The sequence below is a fragment of the Narcine bancroftii genome, chromosome 8 (genome assembly GCF_036971445.1).
Source record: "Narcine bancroftii isolate sNarBan1 chromosome 8, sNarBan1.hap1, whole genome shotgun sequence".
In the NCBI taxonomy this organism is placed as follows: Eukaryota; Metazoa; Chordata; class Chondrichthyes; order Torpediniformes; family Narcinidae; genus Narcine; species Narcine bancroftii.
In genome coordinates, this window is record NC_091476.1 from 161,253,137 (window position 1) to 161,269,278 (window position 16,142).

Below are 16,142 nucleotides of genomic sequence, written 5' to 3' on the forward strand. Positions count from 1 at the left end.
ATACTTAGAATGCTTTTGCAATACTAACCAGTTAAAACAGTATTAATAAGAAGGGGAAGGGCAAACAATAAGGGTATAAAAATCAATGCACTGTATGTATCGGGGCTTAACTGGTGAGAAGCCAGTTGAGTCCAACTCTGCAGACTTGTAAATAAAGCTTGTCGTGTCATCAGTTTTAAAGAGACTCATGTGTGAGAAGTTTTATTTCTGACAGCGGGAAGGGAGAGGTGGCTCGATCTTTCTGGCCCAGGACCACCGGGGGCGGGGGGGGGGGGGGGGGGGCGCCATATGTGGGCAGGCCAGCTCCAGATATACACAGTAGTCAACCATTATATGGAGGAAACGTATCACCACACAATGGAACGTCTCAAATCCACAGAAACTTGCTCCAAATGAATTATTTACATAGTCTGATACAGCAACGATTCCGTCTCTCGCCAAAGGGCGACAGACAAATTCCCCGGTCCATCAATGACTCTATTCAGTCGAATGCTCACACGCCCGGGGGTAGGGGGGGTTGTTGTTGTACTCACCCATGCCGAGCCCGATGACGAATCTCCATGCGGGCGCTGCCCAGACGGGGCCGAGGAGCAGCCGCAGCCAAGCCGCGGGGCGGGCGGACGTCACGTGGTCCGCGTCACGTGACCTCGCGTCCAGCCGCAGACTTCAGGCGGGGCGTGCAGTTCAAGGTTCATCTTCAGACAACAAGGAGAAGGCGGGCCCTGCTCATCACGTGGCGTCCTCGTAAATGCCCGTCTGTTGGGGTGCGGTGACTGACTCTTGATGTGAGTAGGAAGGGGTAAAGGTCACCCTTCAACCTGTTCCCTTCCCACTCCCATCTCTCTTGGAAACAGTTCATTATTCAGTGCTGTTGATGCTGTGATCCTTTCGCCCATAAATGACAATTATTCCCATTTTTAATCCAAAAACCCGCTGACTGATCAACAGGAATAGAATCGAGCCTTTTGCTGAACAGCTTTCAGATCAGAAGCTCCTCTTAAACACATCCATCCCTTCAATCTTCGTGCCATCATGTTCTTGCAAGTGGACAGCATCACTGTGTACAACCCATTCTGGTTATTTTCATTTTGGAATAAAATGATTCTGAGGTAATTCTGCTTTTTATTACTCAAATCACAGTGGATTGATGAATATGAAGTTTAAAGATCATTGGAGGAGAGAATTTGAACTCTAGCTTTTTGACTTCAGGCAAGAAATTGATGACATTACTAGAAATGATGTACTGTGCTTCGAGCCTTAAATCTTTTTGTTACAATTGTGCAAACAATTCTATCTCTTTGCTCAATCATGGTCAATTCTGATTTGCTCTTGATTTATTTGTGCAAACAATTCTATCGCTTTGCTCAATTATGGTCACTTCTGATTTGCACTTGATTTATTTGTGCAAACAATTCTATCCCTTTGCTCAATTATGGTCAATTCTGATTTGCTCTCGATTTATTTGTGCAAACAATTCTATCCCTTTGCTCAATTATGGTCAATTCTGATTTGCTCTCGATTTATTTGTGCAAACAATTCTATCCCTTTGCTCAATTATGGTCAATTCTGATTTGCTCTTGATTTATTTATTTGACGCCCTGTAACATTTTTGAGGACAAATACAATGTCAAAAAGTAAAAATAGAAATAGTATTATTTGTTTTCTGTTTCTGCACGTTTAATCTGATGACTAGATTACCAAAATTGCTACAGATTCAAGACCAAATGCTTCAGATTTTTCATGGGTGCTTAAAAAAGGAACCATTATATTAGTTATATTTCATAGCTTAGAGATACTATGTCTTAAAATTCTATGGTATATTATCATTAGCCCAATCCCTACATTTCTCTTTGTGTTCAGTTGAATTGTCAAAATACTTGTTTTTATCTTCCCTTTACCATACAAATCCACTGCTCCCTGAATGTCCACCTTGCATCCTCTTGTAGTCCATTCAGCACCAAGTACCAGCCTGTGCCATTCATTGTTTCAAATGTTATCACACACACTCTCCCTCTCTCATTCAAAGCCTTCAACCATTTTTTTTCCTCAGTTTGCTCTCATCAACCCTGTTCAAATACCAAAAAAAACTTGATTAAACTTTCCTGCATCCTTGTCAATCCTTGTCAAAAAGACTTCAATTTTACACTTGTAAATGAAATTCTTTTGGGGTATGTGCTTTTAAACATGCTGCAATATAAAAATCAGAAGCGTCTTAAAAGCAACATTACTTGTATTGTAAGCACCCTTGTAAATAATCACACATCTCACTCCCTGTGAGGACAAGGAAAGTATAGTAGACTAGAAAGCCATGATGTAGACAAAAGCACCATGGCTCAGAAGGTTTCATAAAGGGGGGAGGGGGGAAAATCAGAACAGTAATGTAGCAATTGGAAGAATGGACAGCATCTTCTGCATTCAAGAACAAAAATCCCAAAAATTGTATACCTACTTGGTGCCAGGATAAGGGATATCTCACAGTAACTGGAAAGAGTCTAGGAAATCAGTTCTCGTCATCCACCTGAGAACAAGTAACATTGGAAGGATCAAGAATGGATGCAATTGAAGGAGTATTTCGAGTTAGTTTCCAAATTAAAAACCCCAACCTCAATGATGAGAAAACTGAAGTATTATGCATAGCCAAGGTAAAGCATGTCAGGACAGGACCCTTTATCTATTCTAAAGTAAAAAAAGAGGTGATCATCCCAATAAAATATTGCAACTTGAAAAGTTGATTGGCCTCCAGCAGCTCATTGTTTGGTCAACATTCCAGTGTCTGAAGTTTTTGTGTTTCTTCAAGAGTAAAGTGCAGTTGTTTGTGGTGGAAGGTTGATAATGGATTCCAAGAATCAGATTTGGGACTCCTGGTGTTCATAATTTACATGAATGGTTTAAACTCTGGAATCACGACATTAAGTTGCAGATACCAAATTAAGGTCATAGTCAATACCGATCAGACTGAAAAAATGCAGCAGAATATTAATAATTATACACATTGGACAAATAATTACCAAATAAAGTTCAGAAATAAATCCAATATCATATATTTTGGCCAGAAGAGGTCATTCAGCAGAACCTTTTGGAACTGTGGAGAGTGTTATGGGGACCAGAAACCAGAGGCAAAATTGAATTATTTTTACTTCACACCATCCCCTGTATTTTTTTTGAGACACTCATGTTGCTGGTTCTGTAGTGGCAATTGGGACCCAATTAACCTTAGGAACAGACCAAACTGTTCTGGAACCCTGGATCAGAATAAACCTGGTCTTATCTTTTGAATTTGAGTCCACTGGTTTATAGTGCTGGTGGGCACAGATTTGCCATTGAATAACATTGGAGTACAGTTTGTTGGGCTCAGTTCTCTCACTAATGCTAATTATAAGGCAGGTCCAGGCATATTAATATTTTTTGCATTATTTTCCCTACCATTGTCTCCTTCCCACATTTAATCTAGCTGGAGCCACATATGCACAAACTTGAAATTCACTGCTATGAATTATGACCAGTAATTATGAATGACTCACCAGTAATTGTTGGTAGTATTCATTATAAAACAAACTGTTATACACTAATTAGATAAAACATAACACCTGGAAATACTTACTCTTTGGCCTTGAATGTTACTTTCAAGGACAGTTAAACTTGATACCCATACGTCCTTGGTACTTTCCAACCACCCTGATTGTTTTATCTCGCTTTTAGACAAATAATTTTATAATTAAGTAACCAGACAACACTGAAAAACCCAGCAGCTTGAACAGTTATTGTTTTAGGCCCATAAATTCCCATCATTCAAATTGTGTTACCTGGTAGAACATCAAGGCATAGTTTAAGGAAAACTGCTGAGAAATGCATTGAAAGCCATATAGAGAAGGGAAGAATAAGATCAGAGAAGGAAACCATTTTCCCCCAGAGCAGCTACATGCAAAAGCAATCCAACTAGCCCCATTCCTTTGTGCTTTCCCCATAGCTGTGCAAATTATCATGGTCATCCAGTCTCCTGTTCAATGCCACAATCAAATCAGTCAATACTGCACCCATTTTAATTACATTCCAGAATTTTATAATTCATGGCATTTTTAAGTTATTTCTGATTCTTTTGCCACATTCATTCTGTGTATCTGAGATCTTGATCCTTTTTCCAATGGAAACAGTTTCTGCCTACTCCCTTCATGGTTTTCATTCCCTTTATCATATCCCATCACAATCTCCTCAGTTTCAAGAAGAGGAACCCCAGATTTTCAAGAGCAAAATATAAACTGCTTTGAGAGAAGCAAGTTAGCAGGAAGTAGATGGAACTCGATGAGGGAGAGATGATGGACAGATGGAACCATATGGGGAAGGAGATAGGATAGGTGAACCAAGGGAGAAGCTCAGATAAAATATGCATGATGGGAAGATGGAACCAGGTCAGGAAGTAGCTGACCCAAGTGAGCTTGGGTAACAATGTAGGTAGATGGAAAAGATGAACAAGGGGAAAGAAATCCTGGTGGGAGCAATCATCTACCATTCTGTCTCTCCCCTTTCCCCCCCACAGCCTTTTTTCTTTTCTCATCCATCTATCTATCACCTACTAGCCATTATCTCAATACTTCCATTCCCCCGCTCCCCACTGGCCCATCATCCCAGCCCCCCTCATCTGGTTCCACTTATCTATCTCAAATATCTCTCTCACTGGATATATTCACTTTACACTCACAGTTCTAATGCAAGGTTTCCACCCATTGCTTTGCCTCCATAGATGCTACTTAACCCAACAAATTGTTCTTGCAGTTTACTTTCTGCTCCAAATTCCAACACCTACATTCTCTCGTGTCCCTCAGCTTCTCTAGTCCATACACATAAAAAGACCCACATCCCTGAAATCATTTGAGTAAATGTCTTTTGTACTCTATCTGGAGCTTTTACACCTGTAGCTAGAGTTAAAAATGCAAATTAAATAATATAATTTGCCTTCTCTATTTGTCAGGTTATTTATTTTCTTGGTAATTGGAATTGAAGACTGTGTTCATTTTTTCTGAACAAAATGATCATGTCAGCATTTGCTTCAAAAGACCAAAAGCAGCACGTGATGATTCACAGTTGTATGACTTAATCAAATGGATTCAGCTGTGTGCATGTTTCTCATGACTGAAATGATCTGGCCTGGAAAATGAAGGAATATATTCTTTAATAGGCGTTAACAGAGTGATTAGAAAATAATAATAATAATATAACTGGATCAATCAAAATTGATACATGAAAGGGAAAATCATGTTTGATAAAAAAAACTTTTTAACTTATTTTTTAAGTTGTACATAGCAGAGTAAAGTGAAAACCATTGTATTTGGACTTTCAGGAGGCCTTTGATAATGTGCCATGCAATAGCTTATTAAACAAAATCAGAACACACTGTTGTGAGGTAACTAATGTGGACTAAGAATCCTTAATCATCAAAAAACAGTAGATTGTTGGGAAGCAGAAGGAATTGGTGCCGGGAACCCAGCTGAACACAATTGGTATCAAATAGTTGGGTAAAAGATTCAAATGTGAAATAATTTAAGTTTAATGTTGTCACAAAGCTTGTTGCCAGTGTGGGGCTTGAGAGTTTTCAGGGGAGATAAAGATCGAAAAAGTGAAAGAGATAAAGACAGAATAAGACAAATGGAATACAAGGTTGAAGAAGTTAGCCACATTGGTTTATAAAAAAAAGAAAGGTAGAGTGAGGGAGAGGGGGATTACACAAACCAGGGATAATGCAGACAGATAATCGGTTGACCATAAGTCACTTTGTGTTGTCGCTTACAAATAAAAAGATAATGTTGGCACTATCAACAATACATTCTTTGATGAATCAACAGTGGTATGTAGTACAACAATGTATCAAAGGTTACACAAAATTGTACTCCCAGTTTTCAAAGAAACCTTTTATACACTCCACAACTTTTAAAAACTTTGTTTTTCACAAAAAAGATTCTGATAATGAACTTGACAGATGATTTACCAGTGGCATTATTATGGAAATGTTGGTATTTGAAATAAAATTTTCCATAAAATACAGTTAATTGCTTAAAGTTGTATGTTCTGTGTCAGCCTGAAACCATATGTAGATAATAACGTTATTAGTAACAAAAGTTACAAGTTCACAGTCAAAGTTTGAACTTGGAATACTTTTCAGTAGATGTAAAATTAGTTATGTTATTTGTAAATTTGTACGAACAATTTACAGACAGATGGAAACAAACTGTTATACACTAACTGTCAAACCACTCATTTTCATTATTATACACAGGCCATTTAGGACTAAGATGAGGGGAAATTTCTTCACTTAAAGGGCAGTAATCTCCTGAAATTGTTATCCTGGATGGCTGTGGAAGTCCCAATTTTATCTTAAAGAAAGAGATGTATAATTTCTGGATATAAACAAATCACTGAATATGGAGATGGTATTCCAAGATCAGACTGGAGTACATCATCCGTGATCTTAATGAATGGAGAACCCCCAAAGAAGCGCGTGAACTTTTCCAATGTAATGTATTTTGACCAATTATTGAACACAGTGGAATACAGTTGCCCTGTGCACCAGCTTGGTGGACCAGCTTGGTTTCTATAATTTCCCAGCATTCTTTTGCATTGAAACCTCCACACTGGCAGAATAATTATGACTGGAGGTTATTTCCAGTCACGTGCAGGTCACTCGAGGTGGGTTGTTTTCAACGTGGAACCCCCCCCCTTTTTTTTACTGCACATTTTAAGAGATGAACGTTCTCACGCGGTCCCTTTCCACCACTTTCTCAACTCAGAAGAAGTTGTCATTTAAAATAAATTCTGGAGTTTGCCTGAAACTTATGCACGCAAAGGGGTGGGGAATTGATCTTGAAGGTTATTACATCATTAATAAACGCTTGGAAACTGCATGGAAATTGTTACAAGTTCTTTTTTCAATATCTTCCCCTTCCAGGCGCCAAACTAAAAAAGCCACTCCAATCTCTGGCCACGTCGTTCCTAATTCGGCAACTGGTGGATGAAGGGGTGGGAAGTAACAAGGTGTGGGGGTGGGGGATCCAAGCTCAGCACCGGATGGGATGGGGGGGGCATCCTCGACAGATTTGGGATGATTGATTGGAGTGCAGCAGAATATTTATCTTTAAAGAGTGCGGAGGGTTTTTGCTTTTATTTTAAACAAAGAAACCTCTTAAAGAAGCGGGCAGATGAAAGGGCAAAGGAAAGGGGGGAAGAGCCAGCGAGGCGGCTCCCCGCCACGAACGCTGGGCGAGCAGGAAGGGGGCGGGAAGGAGAGCCTCTGCGCCTATAAATTGCCGCGACGCCATTGCCTTGGTCCTTTAGTCTCCGAGTGAAGCGGAGGGACGCTTGCGGCTCTTTCCAAACGGTAACCCCCCCCCACCCACCCCCCCATAAAAAAAAGCCTGTCGAAACCGAGCGGATTTGTTCTTAAATTATTTTGGCGCCTGGAAGGGGAAGGATCGGATTGAATTGGACTTTTTAGTTTAAACAATGTGTTCCGGGTCCTGGAGACTTTTCTTCCCTGTGATGGCGCCTTTTTCGTGAGCGAAGCGAGGCCAAAATCTTTTTTTTTTAAATTTTTTTAAAAATCTTGAGTGGGATTGGGAAGGGGTTTTGCCCGCCACTCGGCCCGGGCCCGGGCCCGAGGGGAGGGAGGCCGGGCCCACTCAATCCGCCCCAATCCGACGCGTGAACACGGCTCTCCGGTGCCATCGACGGGATTCCTACAACCTGTTGGGCGCCTCTTCGTCTTTCGCCCTGCGATTTGCCCTCTTTGGGATGGGGGGGAGAAGAGCGGCGGCCCCCTATTGTTCGGCGTCTCCCGACAACATGGCCCCTAGTCCTCGGTGGGCCTCCGAAAAAGCCTGGACTGGAGGGGCGGGGGCGGGGGCGGGAGGGAGGGGGGGGTTCGGCCTCAGTTCCCGAGAGACCTCGCCCGAATTGTTTTGGGCCCCATTTCTGGCTGGAATGTTCCTGTTGTTCTTCCTCCTGGAAGGGGGCCATCTGGCGTTGTGTAATTCGGGTGTCATGGCACTGACTGACTTGACTGAAGTGAATCAGGTCCGCCTGCCACGTCCCCATTACTCACTCGTAGGATGAGCCCTCAAAACTTTTTTGTTCCCCGTCCTCAGTTGCGTTCCCTTGAGATAAGTTGGTAATACAAGGTCCTGGTGTAATTTAAAGGGAGGACTGGGATGTGCACGCTTTGATTTTCAAGGGTCTTAACTCTTTTCACTAGTACTCATTCCAACGTTCAAAATGGGCAAGGAAAAGACTCACATCAACATTGTTGTCATTGGACATGTCGATTCTGGCAAATCGACTACCACTGGTCATCTCATCTACCAATGTGGCGGAATTGACAGCAGGATTATCGATAAATTTGAGAAGGAAGCCAGTGAGGTTTGTGGTTTTTTGAGGTTTTTTTTTAAAAAAAAAGAACAGTTGCTAAATGTTGCATAGAATTCATTGAATGACGGTTGAAACATTTTGTGAAGCTGAATAGCAAATAAATTACATTTTAAACTAGTCTTGTTCGGAAGAATGATCGATTGACCACAGTTAACTGTTTAATGTGATGTTTTCTAGATGGGCAAAGGATCCTTCAAATATGCCTGGGTTTTGGATAAACTAAAGGCTGAACGTGAGCGTGGTATTACCATTGACATCTCTCTTTGGAAGTTTGAAACTTCAAAGTACTACATCACTATCATTGATGCTCCAGGACATAGGGATTTTATCAAGAACATGATTACTGGAACTTCACAGGTATATAGTTTACCTAGCCTATTCTTCATTGTAGTTTGATAACTGTAAGGTTCTACTGGCAATTTAGGATATAATCAGTTTTGTTCTAAATGTTTCTACCATAGGTTGCACTTGGGTGTATATTAGCCAGTGCATGAAAGGTTATGGGGAGTGGGGAAAATAAATCAGTTTGTGATTAAATGGCGGGCAGACTTGATGGGCTGGTCTATTTCTGTTCTTTGTGGTGCTTTCATGTTTATTCGTCTTAATTGTCCTGAGCTTGCCATAGTTAACATATCTACTTCTTTCTAGGCTGACTGTGCTGTGCTCATAGTTGCAGCTGGTGTGGGTGAGTTTGAAGCAGGTATCTCAAAGAATGGACAGACGAGGGAGCATGCTCTGCTTGCTTACACTTTGGGTGTCAAGCAGCTCATTATTGGTATCAACAAGATGGACTCCACTGAACCTCCATACAGTGAGACACGGTACAATGAAATCATGAAGGAAGTCAGTACATACATCAAGAAGATTGGCTATAACCCAGTGGCTGTGCCATTTGTTCCCATCTCTGGTTGGAATGGTGACAATATGCTGGAACGGAGTTCGAAAGTAAGTTGGTGCAAGTGCTCTTTTTGTAAGGTTGAAATGTTTGCTTCTTGGCACCTTCTACAGATATTCCAGTGTTAATTTTCTGCTCTAAATAAAACAGATGACCTGGTTCAAAGGTTGGTCAATTAACAGGAAAAACGACAGTGCCAGTGGTTTCACTCTGTTGGAAGCCCTGGACAACATTCTGCCTCCAGAACGCCCAATTAAGAAACCTCTTCGCCTTCCTCTCCAGGATGTCTACAAGATTGGTGGTAAGTTGATACTAGCTACTAGAATTTGTAGTGAACTCCTATGAATATCAGTTCAAGTGCTAAACAAAAAGGGTACAATTGCTGTCTTGTAGAGATACTACAATAATATGACTCGTTAGTTTATCTCCATCTGACTTCAATGAAACCAAATTCCCTGATCGTGTAGTTTTTTTTTAAAAACCTGTTGCTGTTTGCAATGGTGATACTTGTTCTTGTTTGGATTCTAATTGTGTTTTCTCTTGGTTCTATTGCAGGTATTGGCACAGTACCAGTAGGTCGTGTTGAGACTGGTATTCTGAAACCAGCTATGTTGGTTAACTTTGCTCCCAATTCAATTCTGACTGAAGTGAAATCTGTAGAAATGCATCATGAATCCCTGGAAGAAGCTCTTCCTGGTGACAATGTTGGTTTCAACATCAAGAATGTTTCTGTTAAGGATATCCGCCGGGGCAATGTTGCTGGTGACAACAAAAATGATCCTCCAATGGAAGCTGCTGATTTTTCTGCACAGGTAGGAGGATGATTTTTACCTAGTTGGTCTTCAATGAGGATTTTCCCTCTCCTTATCAGATTGTTCGTCTGCTTGACAGTATATAATAAAGTATGAAACTGAAAACATTGGTGTATGGATGGCTTGGAATGTTTAAACTTAAACTGCTACAGAACTGTTGTCACCTCATCCTTTATCCCAAATACTCATTCTGTCTATTATTGATGTAATATTACTCTGGCTAGTTCAAAATGTAGGAAGAATCTTTGTAGAAACTCATTGGGAAAGCCAAAAGAGGCAGTTAGATTTGAATCTGCCTGCATGTTCCCCAACTTGAATAACAAAGGATTCCTAAATTCTCTATTATATTTGATTTTGATTTTTGTTTGATTTTTTTTTTTCCATTCTTAAGTGCCTCCATACCTTCTGGGAGTGGCTGTTCACACAAAACTCCAAATATCTGTATAACACCGCAAATTAAGGAGTCTGGACATCCTATTCATTAGGCTGTTGTTCACAGACTGCCTGCAGTTCAGTTTAAACTGCAGGCGTTCGGCTTTTTAAAAAAATCTACATAATATTTAGTAGGAGTCGAGGAGGTAAAATTTTGGAATGGGAATGAGTATTTCCATTACTGTCTTTTTACACAGACTGTATTCTGGAAATTTGGGAATAATTTTCCAGAATGCAGCAGCTGTGTATATATTTTTTTTAAACCATAATTTATTCACCACTGCCTTAGGGCCAGGTGAGGAAAGTGAAATAAATGCTGTAATAGTTGCCACTGTCCTGTCTGGTATCAATCTATCGAATCTAATAATCCTGGTTTATTTACCCTTCCCTGACATATTGTAAATTAGTAATATGTTACTGACTGAATTTGTACTTTTTTAAAATAGGTTATTATCCTGAACCATCCTGGTCAGATAGCTCCTGGCTATTCCCCAGTACTTGATTGTCATACTGCCCACATTGCCTGCAAGTTCAATGAGCTGAGGGAGAAGATTGATCGTCGATCTGGCAAGAAATTGGAAGATTTCCCAAAATTTGTAAAGTCAGGAGATGCTGCCATTGTTGACATGATTCCAAATAAGCCCATGTGTGTGGAGAGCTTTTCTGAATATCCACCTCTAGGTATGGTTTTGTTAGTTTGCCATCGGTTCATAATATTTGTTTATTATGCTAGAGTGGTGGGAATGAAGTAGTAAATGTAGACTCAATTTTAACATTTAAGAATTTGGAAAGGTACATTGATAGGAGAGGCATGGAGGGTTATGAGCTGGGTGCAAGTCAGTGGGACTAGGAAAAGAGATGGTTTGGCATGGACTAGAGGGGCCAAGGTGCCATGTTTCTGGGCTGTAATTGTTCTATGCCTGCAATGTATGGTAGTTTTACCTGCATGGCAAAGCTGGAGGCTTGAATGTCGAAAAAGAAATTTCAGAAGTGGTGGATGCCACTCGTTAAAATAACAATAGGACCATAGGTAGATCCTCTTGCTGTGAATTCTTCCCTGAATCTTGAGGCTATAGTTTTAGTCTTGCCCATCAGTGGAAAGAACTTGCTTGCCTCTATCTTATCCTTTTCATAATTGTACACTTGTATAAGATGCTCATTCTTATACATTCCATTGAAAATCATCCCAGGCAACTCAAATCTTTTGTAGGTTGACCTCCTCTTTGGAATCAACTTCTGCACCTTCTCTGCATTGCCTCCAGTACATCTTTTCTAAAGATTAGACTAGAACTGCATGCCAATACCTTACAGTTGCAAGCAGACCCTTTGCTCTTCGATCATACTAGTAATGCAGGCCAATATTCCTTTTGCCACCTTGATTAAATGTTGCACCGGCAACATTTTGTAATTCATGCACAAGCACTGCCAAGCCCCTCTGCATAACGGCATGTTGTAATATTTCACTATTTAATCATTTTTCCTTCCAAAGTGGTGCATTCACAATCTGTCCGACATCTGTCAGACCCTTGCCCATTCATTTTAACCGTGCTACATCTCCAAAGATTCTGCACTTGCTTTTTCACTTAATTTAGTGTAATCATCAAACTTCCACATGCTGCACACAAGACCTTCCTGAAGCCATGATGCACATGCTTGATACAACAATTTCTATCCAGTTGTCTTGCTATTGATAGCTTCAAGCATTTTCATGACTATCGACATACTTTTTTTGTAAACGGCCTTGAATGTACTGATTCAGCTTAAATGCTATTATGCCCTGGACCACACACACCTGAGTATAATTACATCTAGGAATGGTGTACTTGGTAATTAGACAAGGATACATTAATGCATTACTTACCAGAACGATCATTATCAATGAAGTAATTGATAAATTGTAAGTGGCTCATGTTCATGAATTGGAAACTTCAGTGAGTAGATAAAGATGAGAGTAATGCAGATGAAGAAAACTGAAGGGGAGCAGAGTACAAGATTTTCAATTTGACCTTTCGGGTGAGTTTTGGTACAGTACATTCCCCATATCCCAAATTCTGTTTTCTAATTATGATCACTCAACTTGCCCGTGGTGCTCTGACACTGTTGGTGCCAGTTTGGTAACCATAAGAGCTCAGAATCAGATGCTGAACGGCTGGATATCTGCTCAGAAGCAGACTGGTATCTCGAGCCATCAGTGAGCAATTGTAGGAAGTTGATGGGTCAGGCAGTGCAAGGGGAGAAATTAGGATGTCGATTGTCCTCAGTTCTGGTAACCCACCCCCCTTCCATTTCTTCTTTACTTGGTCTCCTGGCATCTAGGAGAGCAGCCTCCTTGGCAGGGGGGAGGTGATGGGGAATGGTGACAGTTGGTGCTCTTGTTTTGGGGTTTTTTCGATTTTATTCAGTTAACTGCAAAAAAAAACACAACACAGTCTGGTCCCAAATTTTTCAGATATGGGGAACTGTACTGAACTACATATTTTATGTTCAAACTCCATTCTAGCTCCCGTTTGCTTTCATTGATTACTCAGTAAAAATACAAAAAGATCCGCTGACCAACTGTCCACTCTCTTGTAGGTCGCTTTGCTGTCCGTGACATGAGGCAGACTGTGGCCGTGGGTGTGATTAAGTCAGTTAATAAGAAAGAAACTACTGTTAAAAGCACCAGGTCTGCCATCAAAATATTAAAGAAGTGAATAGCACCACTGACCAAGATTCTTCGGCAAACCCCGAGACTGACATCAGGAAAATGTTTGTTCATTACCAGCCAAACATGTGTTTTAATGAGGGACTGGATATTGATCAAGATGCATCGAAAGAAATTCCGAAGGAAAGGGATAAGGATGTTTATTCCAGAAATATCTAATTTTGAATGTGCTTTCACGAATTAGCTGTTTTGGTTGAGTGATGATTTAAAACTAATAAATATCTCAAACAAATTGTTCCTTTTTTTTTTGTTGGGTTAACAAAGGAAATAGATAATGATTTCATGTGGTAAATAATCAGTGGTGACATTTTTTGGTTCGTTAGAAATGGAAAAGGCCACTTATTTCCTGAGTTCACATCCTCCCAAATTTTAGGAATGTTGCATCAAAGTTGATTGCAAAATACACCAACGCCATTGGCACATGGCAACAAATGCATCTTGGCAACAAGTAAGGTGCTCTGTAATAGTTTGAATGGGAAGGTTTACTGGCTTGATACCAGATTCCTGATGAATGCTCTGTGATGAGGAAATGTTTAAATAGTGTTCTCAAAGCCACCTTGGGACAAATGTAAAATGTGGGGGAATCCTGGCCTTTGCCTCAAGCTGCAGGAGTAGCATTCAGAAAGGCATGGGACACAATTGAAAAGCAAATTAATGTAAACAAAAAGATTATGAACTCATTTATTGGACTATGCATTCTGTATGATGCCTTTGGAGCAGTGGAGTATATGGAGATAGTTCAACTGAAAAAGACCCACTAGCTTTACAACCTACACCACCACTGCTAGGAAAAACTTTCAACTATTGTCAAAGTTATATATGCTGGTAAATACTTTGTCCACCTAATACATTAGTACAGTGAAGCCCTTTAATTGCAAACTAAGCTTTGAACCATCATACAAAAAGCTGCTTTTGCCTTCATGGAGGAAGTGGAGTGGCCTTGCTTCACCTGACTACCTCCTAGGCAGATCGGAAGTTGCCTCCTGAATCTGCCCTGAGATTTCATCAAGGTTAAGCGATGGAAAGGCAGAGAATATTCACCTTTATATTTGTTTTTTTTTAATTAAAAAATGAAGGGCTCGGAGCCAAATCATACTTCCTATGATTCAAGATTCCTTTATTGTGTAATAAATGCAGTGCAATATTACAAGGAATGTTTTCATCTGCAAGGCAGATAGATTTGCCATCAGATGAATTGCCTGAAGCACCTCTTAGAGAGGGTCCCTTCTGAGTCACTGAGTATCTGGATTCTACACCACTGCCAGAGACAGTCCAGTCCTAAACATCAGCAGAAATTCAGTGTTCCAATCTTGAGGCAGCATCTGGTATCTGTCAAAGCTCACCAAAGCCTTAAAACATACTAAATATTTGGGGTTCACATTGTTTCATGATGTATTTAGCAACATTGAAAATACAAATTGATGAGCAATTCCATACTATTTGCAGAAATTCTCTTAAGATGATCCTGTGTAGGAAAGCAATGGTAAAAATCACTCAACTACACCTGAAAGGAGTTTTTGATTGGAGAACATGTTCCTTTTATTTGGCATTTCATAACAGAAAATTAACTGCACTGCAGATTGATAAACCCAAAAGCAGTTTTTGAATCTACAAACAAAACTAAATATAATTGAAACAATTTGACAAGGCTAAGAAAATCATGAATTATTTAAACAAGGATGAATACTAAATATTCCAAATTTTTTCACAGCATTCTTAAGGGGAGGCCTGCACAGATTCCAACAAAGGATTTCTAAGAGTAATTAAATTTCAAACATGATATGGAAGTACCATACTGGCTAAATGAATGCCATAGAAATGAATCCCAGTGGAGATATGACAGATAATGCAGTAATTGGAAAATGCCACTTTATTACCAACAGATTATTACATTGACCATGATCAAAAGTATGAACTAAATATGCATTAGCCACATATTGTCTGTCTATAATAATGGAATTGAGAATGATGAATTAGAATTTTTATTATTTGTCCAGTAATTTAATATTGGTTGTGAAGAATCAGAAAGAGAAAATTCCACCCAACTAATGACTGGCCAAGCCTGTATTGGGAGAGGGAGTCTGGAGGATGACTTCGTAGAATGCATAGTGATGGCTTTCTTGAGCAGCATATTAAGGAACCAACAAGGAAGAATACTATTTTAGATCTAGTATTGAGATAGGCAAAATTAACAATCTTGGAAAAAGCTATCATAATATGAATTTCTCATGCAGATGGAGGGTGCAATAATTAGATCTAAAATAGTGTATTATGCTTGAACAGGGGAGACGACAAAAGGATGAGGAAGGAATTGGTCAGCATGGATTGGAACCATTGGTTAGTTGGCAGAAGTTGAGAAACTGGAAGACTTTCAAAGAAATTTTTCACAGTGCTCAACAAAAAAATAAGGACAGTAAGAGTCAGGCTTAACTAAGGAAATAAAGGAAAGTATAAATGAAAACCTCATATATACAAAGTAGCCAAGAGTAGTGGGAAATCAAAGGATTGGTAAAACTTTAAAGGACAACTAAATGAGAAATAAGGAAAGGGAAAGATTATGAAGGAAAATTAGCATAAAATATAAAAACATAGCAAAAAAAATTATAAATATATAAAACAAGAGGGTGGCTGGATTCAACATAGGTCCCTTGGAAGAGGAGAAAGGGAAATTGATATTGAGGAAATGGCCAAGGCATTTTGTGTCAGTCTTCATGGTGGAAGACAAGTCCAGCATGCTAAAGAGTGGTGATAGGGATGTGAGGGCCTCGATAAAATAATTGTTACAAAAGAGATAGTGATGAGCAAACTAATGAGACTGAAAGTGGACAAATCCCCTGCTCCTGATGTGATGCACCCAAGTTACTGAAGGAAATGGCAGGAGTTATAA

General features: G+C 39.8%; 2 protein-coding genes and 1 long non-coding RNA gene across 3 annotated transcripts in view; 1 reads left to right on the forward strand and 2 right to left on the reverse strand.

The window, feature by feature from the left end:
- ppt1 (palmitoyl-protein thioesterase 1 (ceroid-lipofuscinosis, neuronal 1, infantile)) overlaps positions 1 to 625 on the reverse strand; it is a 48,536-nt gene extending 47,911 nt beyond the window's left edge. Inside the window, exon 1 of the mRNA XM_069895699.1 lies at positions 534 to 625. The gene's annotated coding sequence lies outside the window, so the exon portion shown is untranslated. The remainder of the gene's footprint in view (positions 1 to 533) is intronic.
- A 4,326-nt stretch (positions 626 to 4,951) lies between these two features.
- On the reverse strand, positions 4,952 to 8,405 carry LOC138741506 (uncharacterized). The gene is made up of 2 exons (XR_011343546.1): positions 7,732 to 8,405; positions 4,952 to 5,142 (listed from the first exon to the last, which is right to left on the reverse strand). It is a non-coding gene; the product is annotated as an uncharacterized lncRNA (long non-coding RNA).
- LOC138741504 (elongation factor 1-alpha 1-like) lies at positions 7,262 to 13,487 on the forward strand. Its single transcript, XM_069895700.1, has 8 exons — positions 7,262 to 7,366; positions 8,240 to 8,403; positions 8,590 to 8,769; positions 9,061 to 9,357; positions 9,458 to 9,608; positions 9,863 to 10,119; positions 10,998 to 11,232; positions 13,126 to 13,487. The coding sequence occupies exons 2-8, from the start codon at positions 8,260 to 8,262 to the stop codon at positions 13,242 to 13,244; spliced, it is 1,383 nt and encodes a 460-aa protein (XP_069751801.1). The 5' UTR covers positions 7,262 to 7,366; positions 8,240 to 8,259; the 3' UTR covers positions 13,245 to 13,487.
- Positions 13,488 to 16,142: the final 2,655 nt, after the last annotated feature.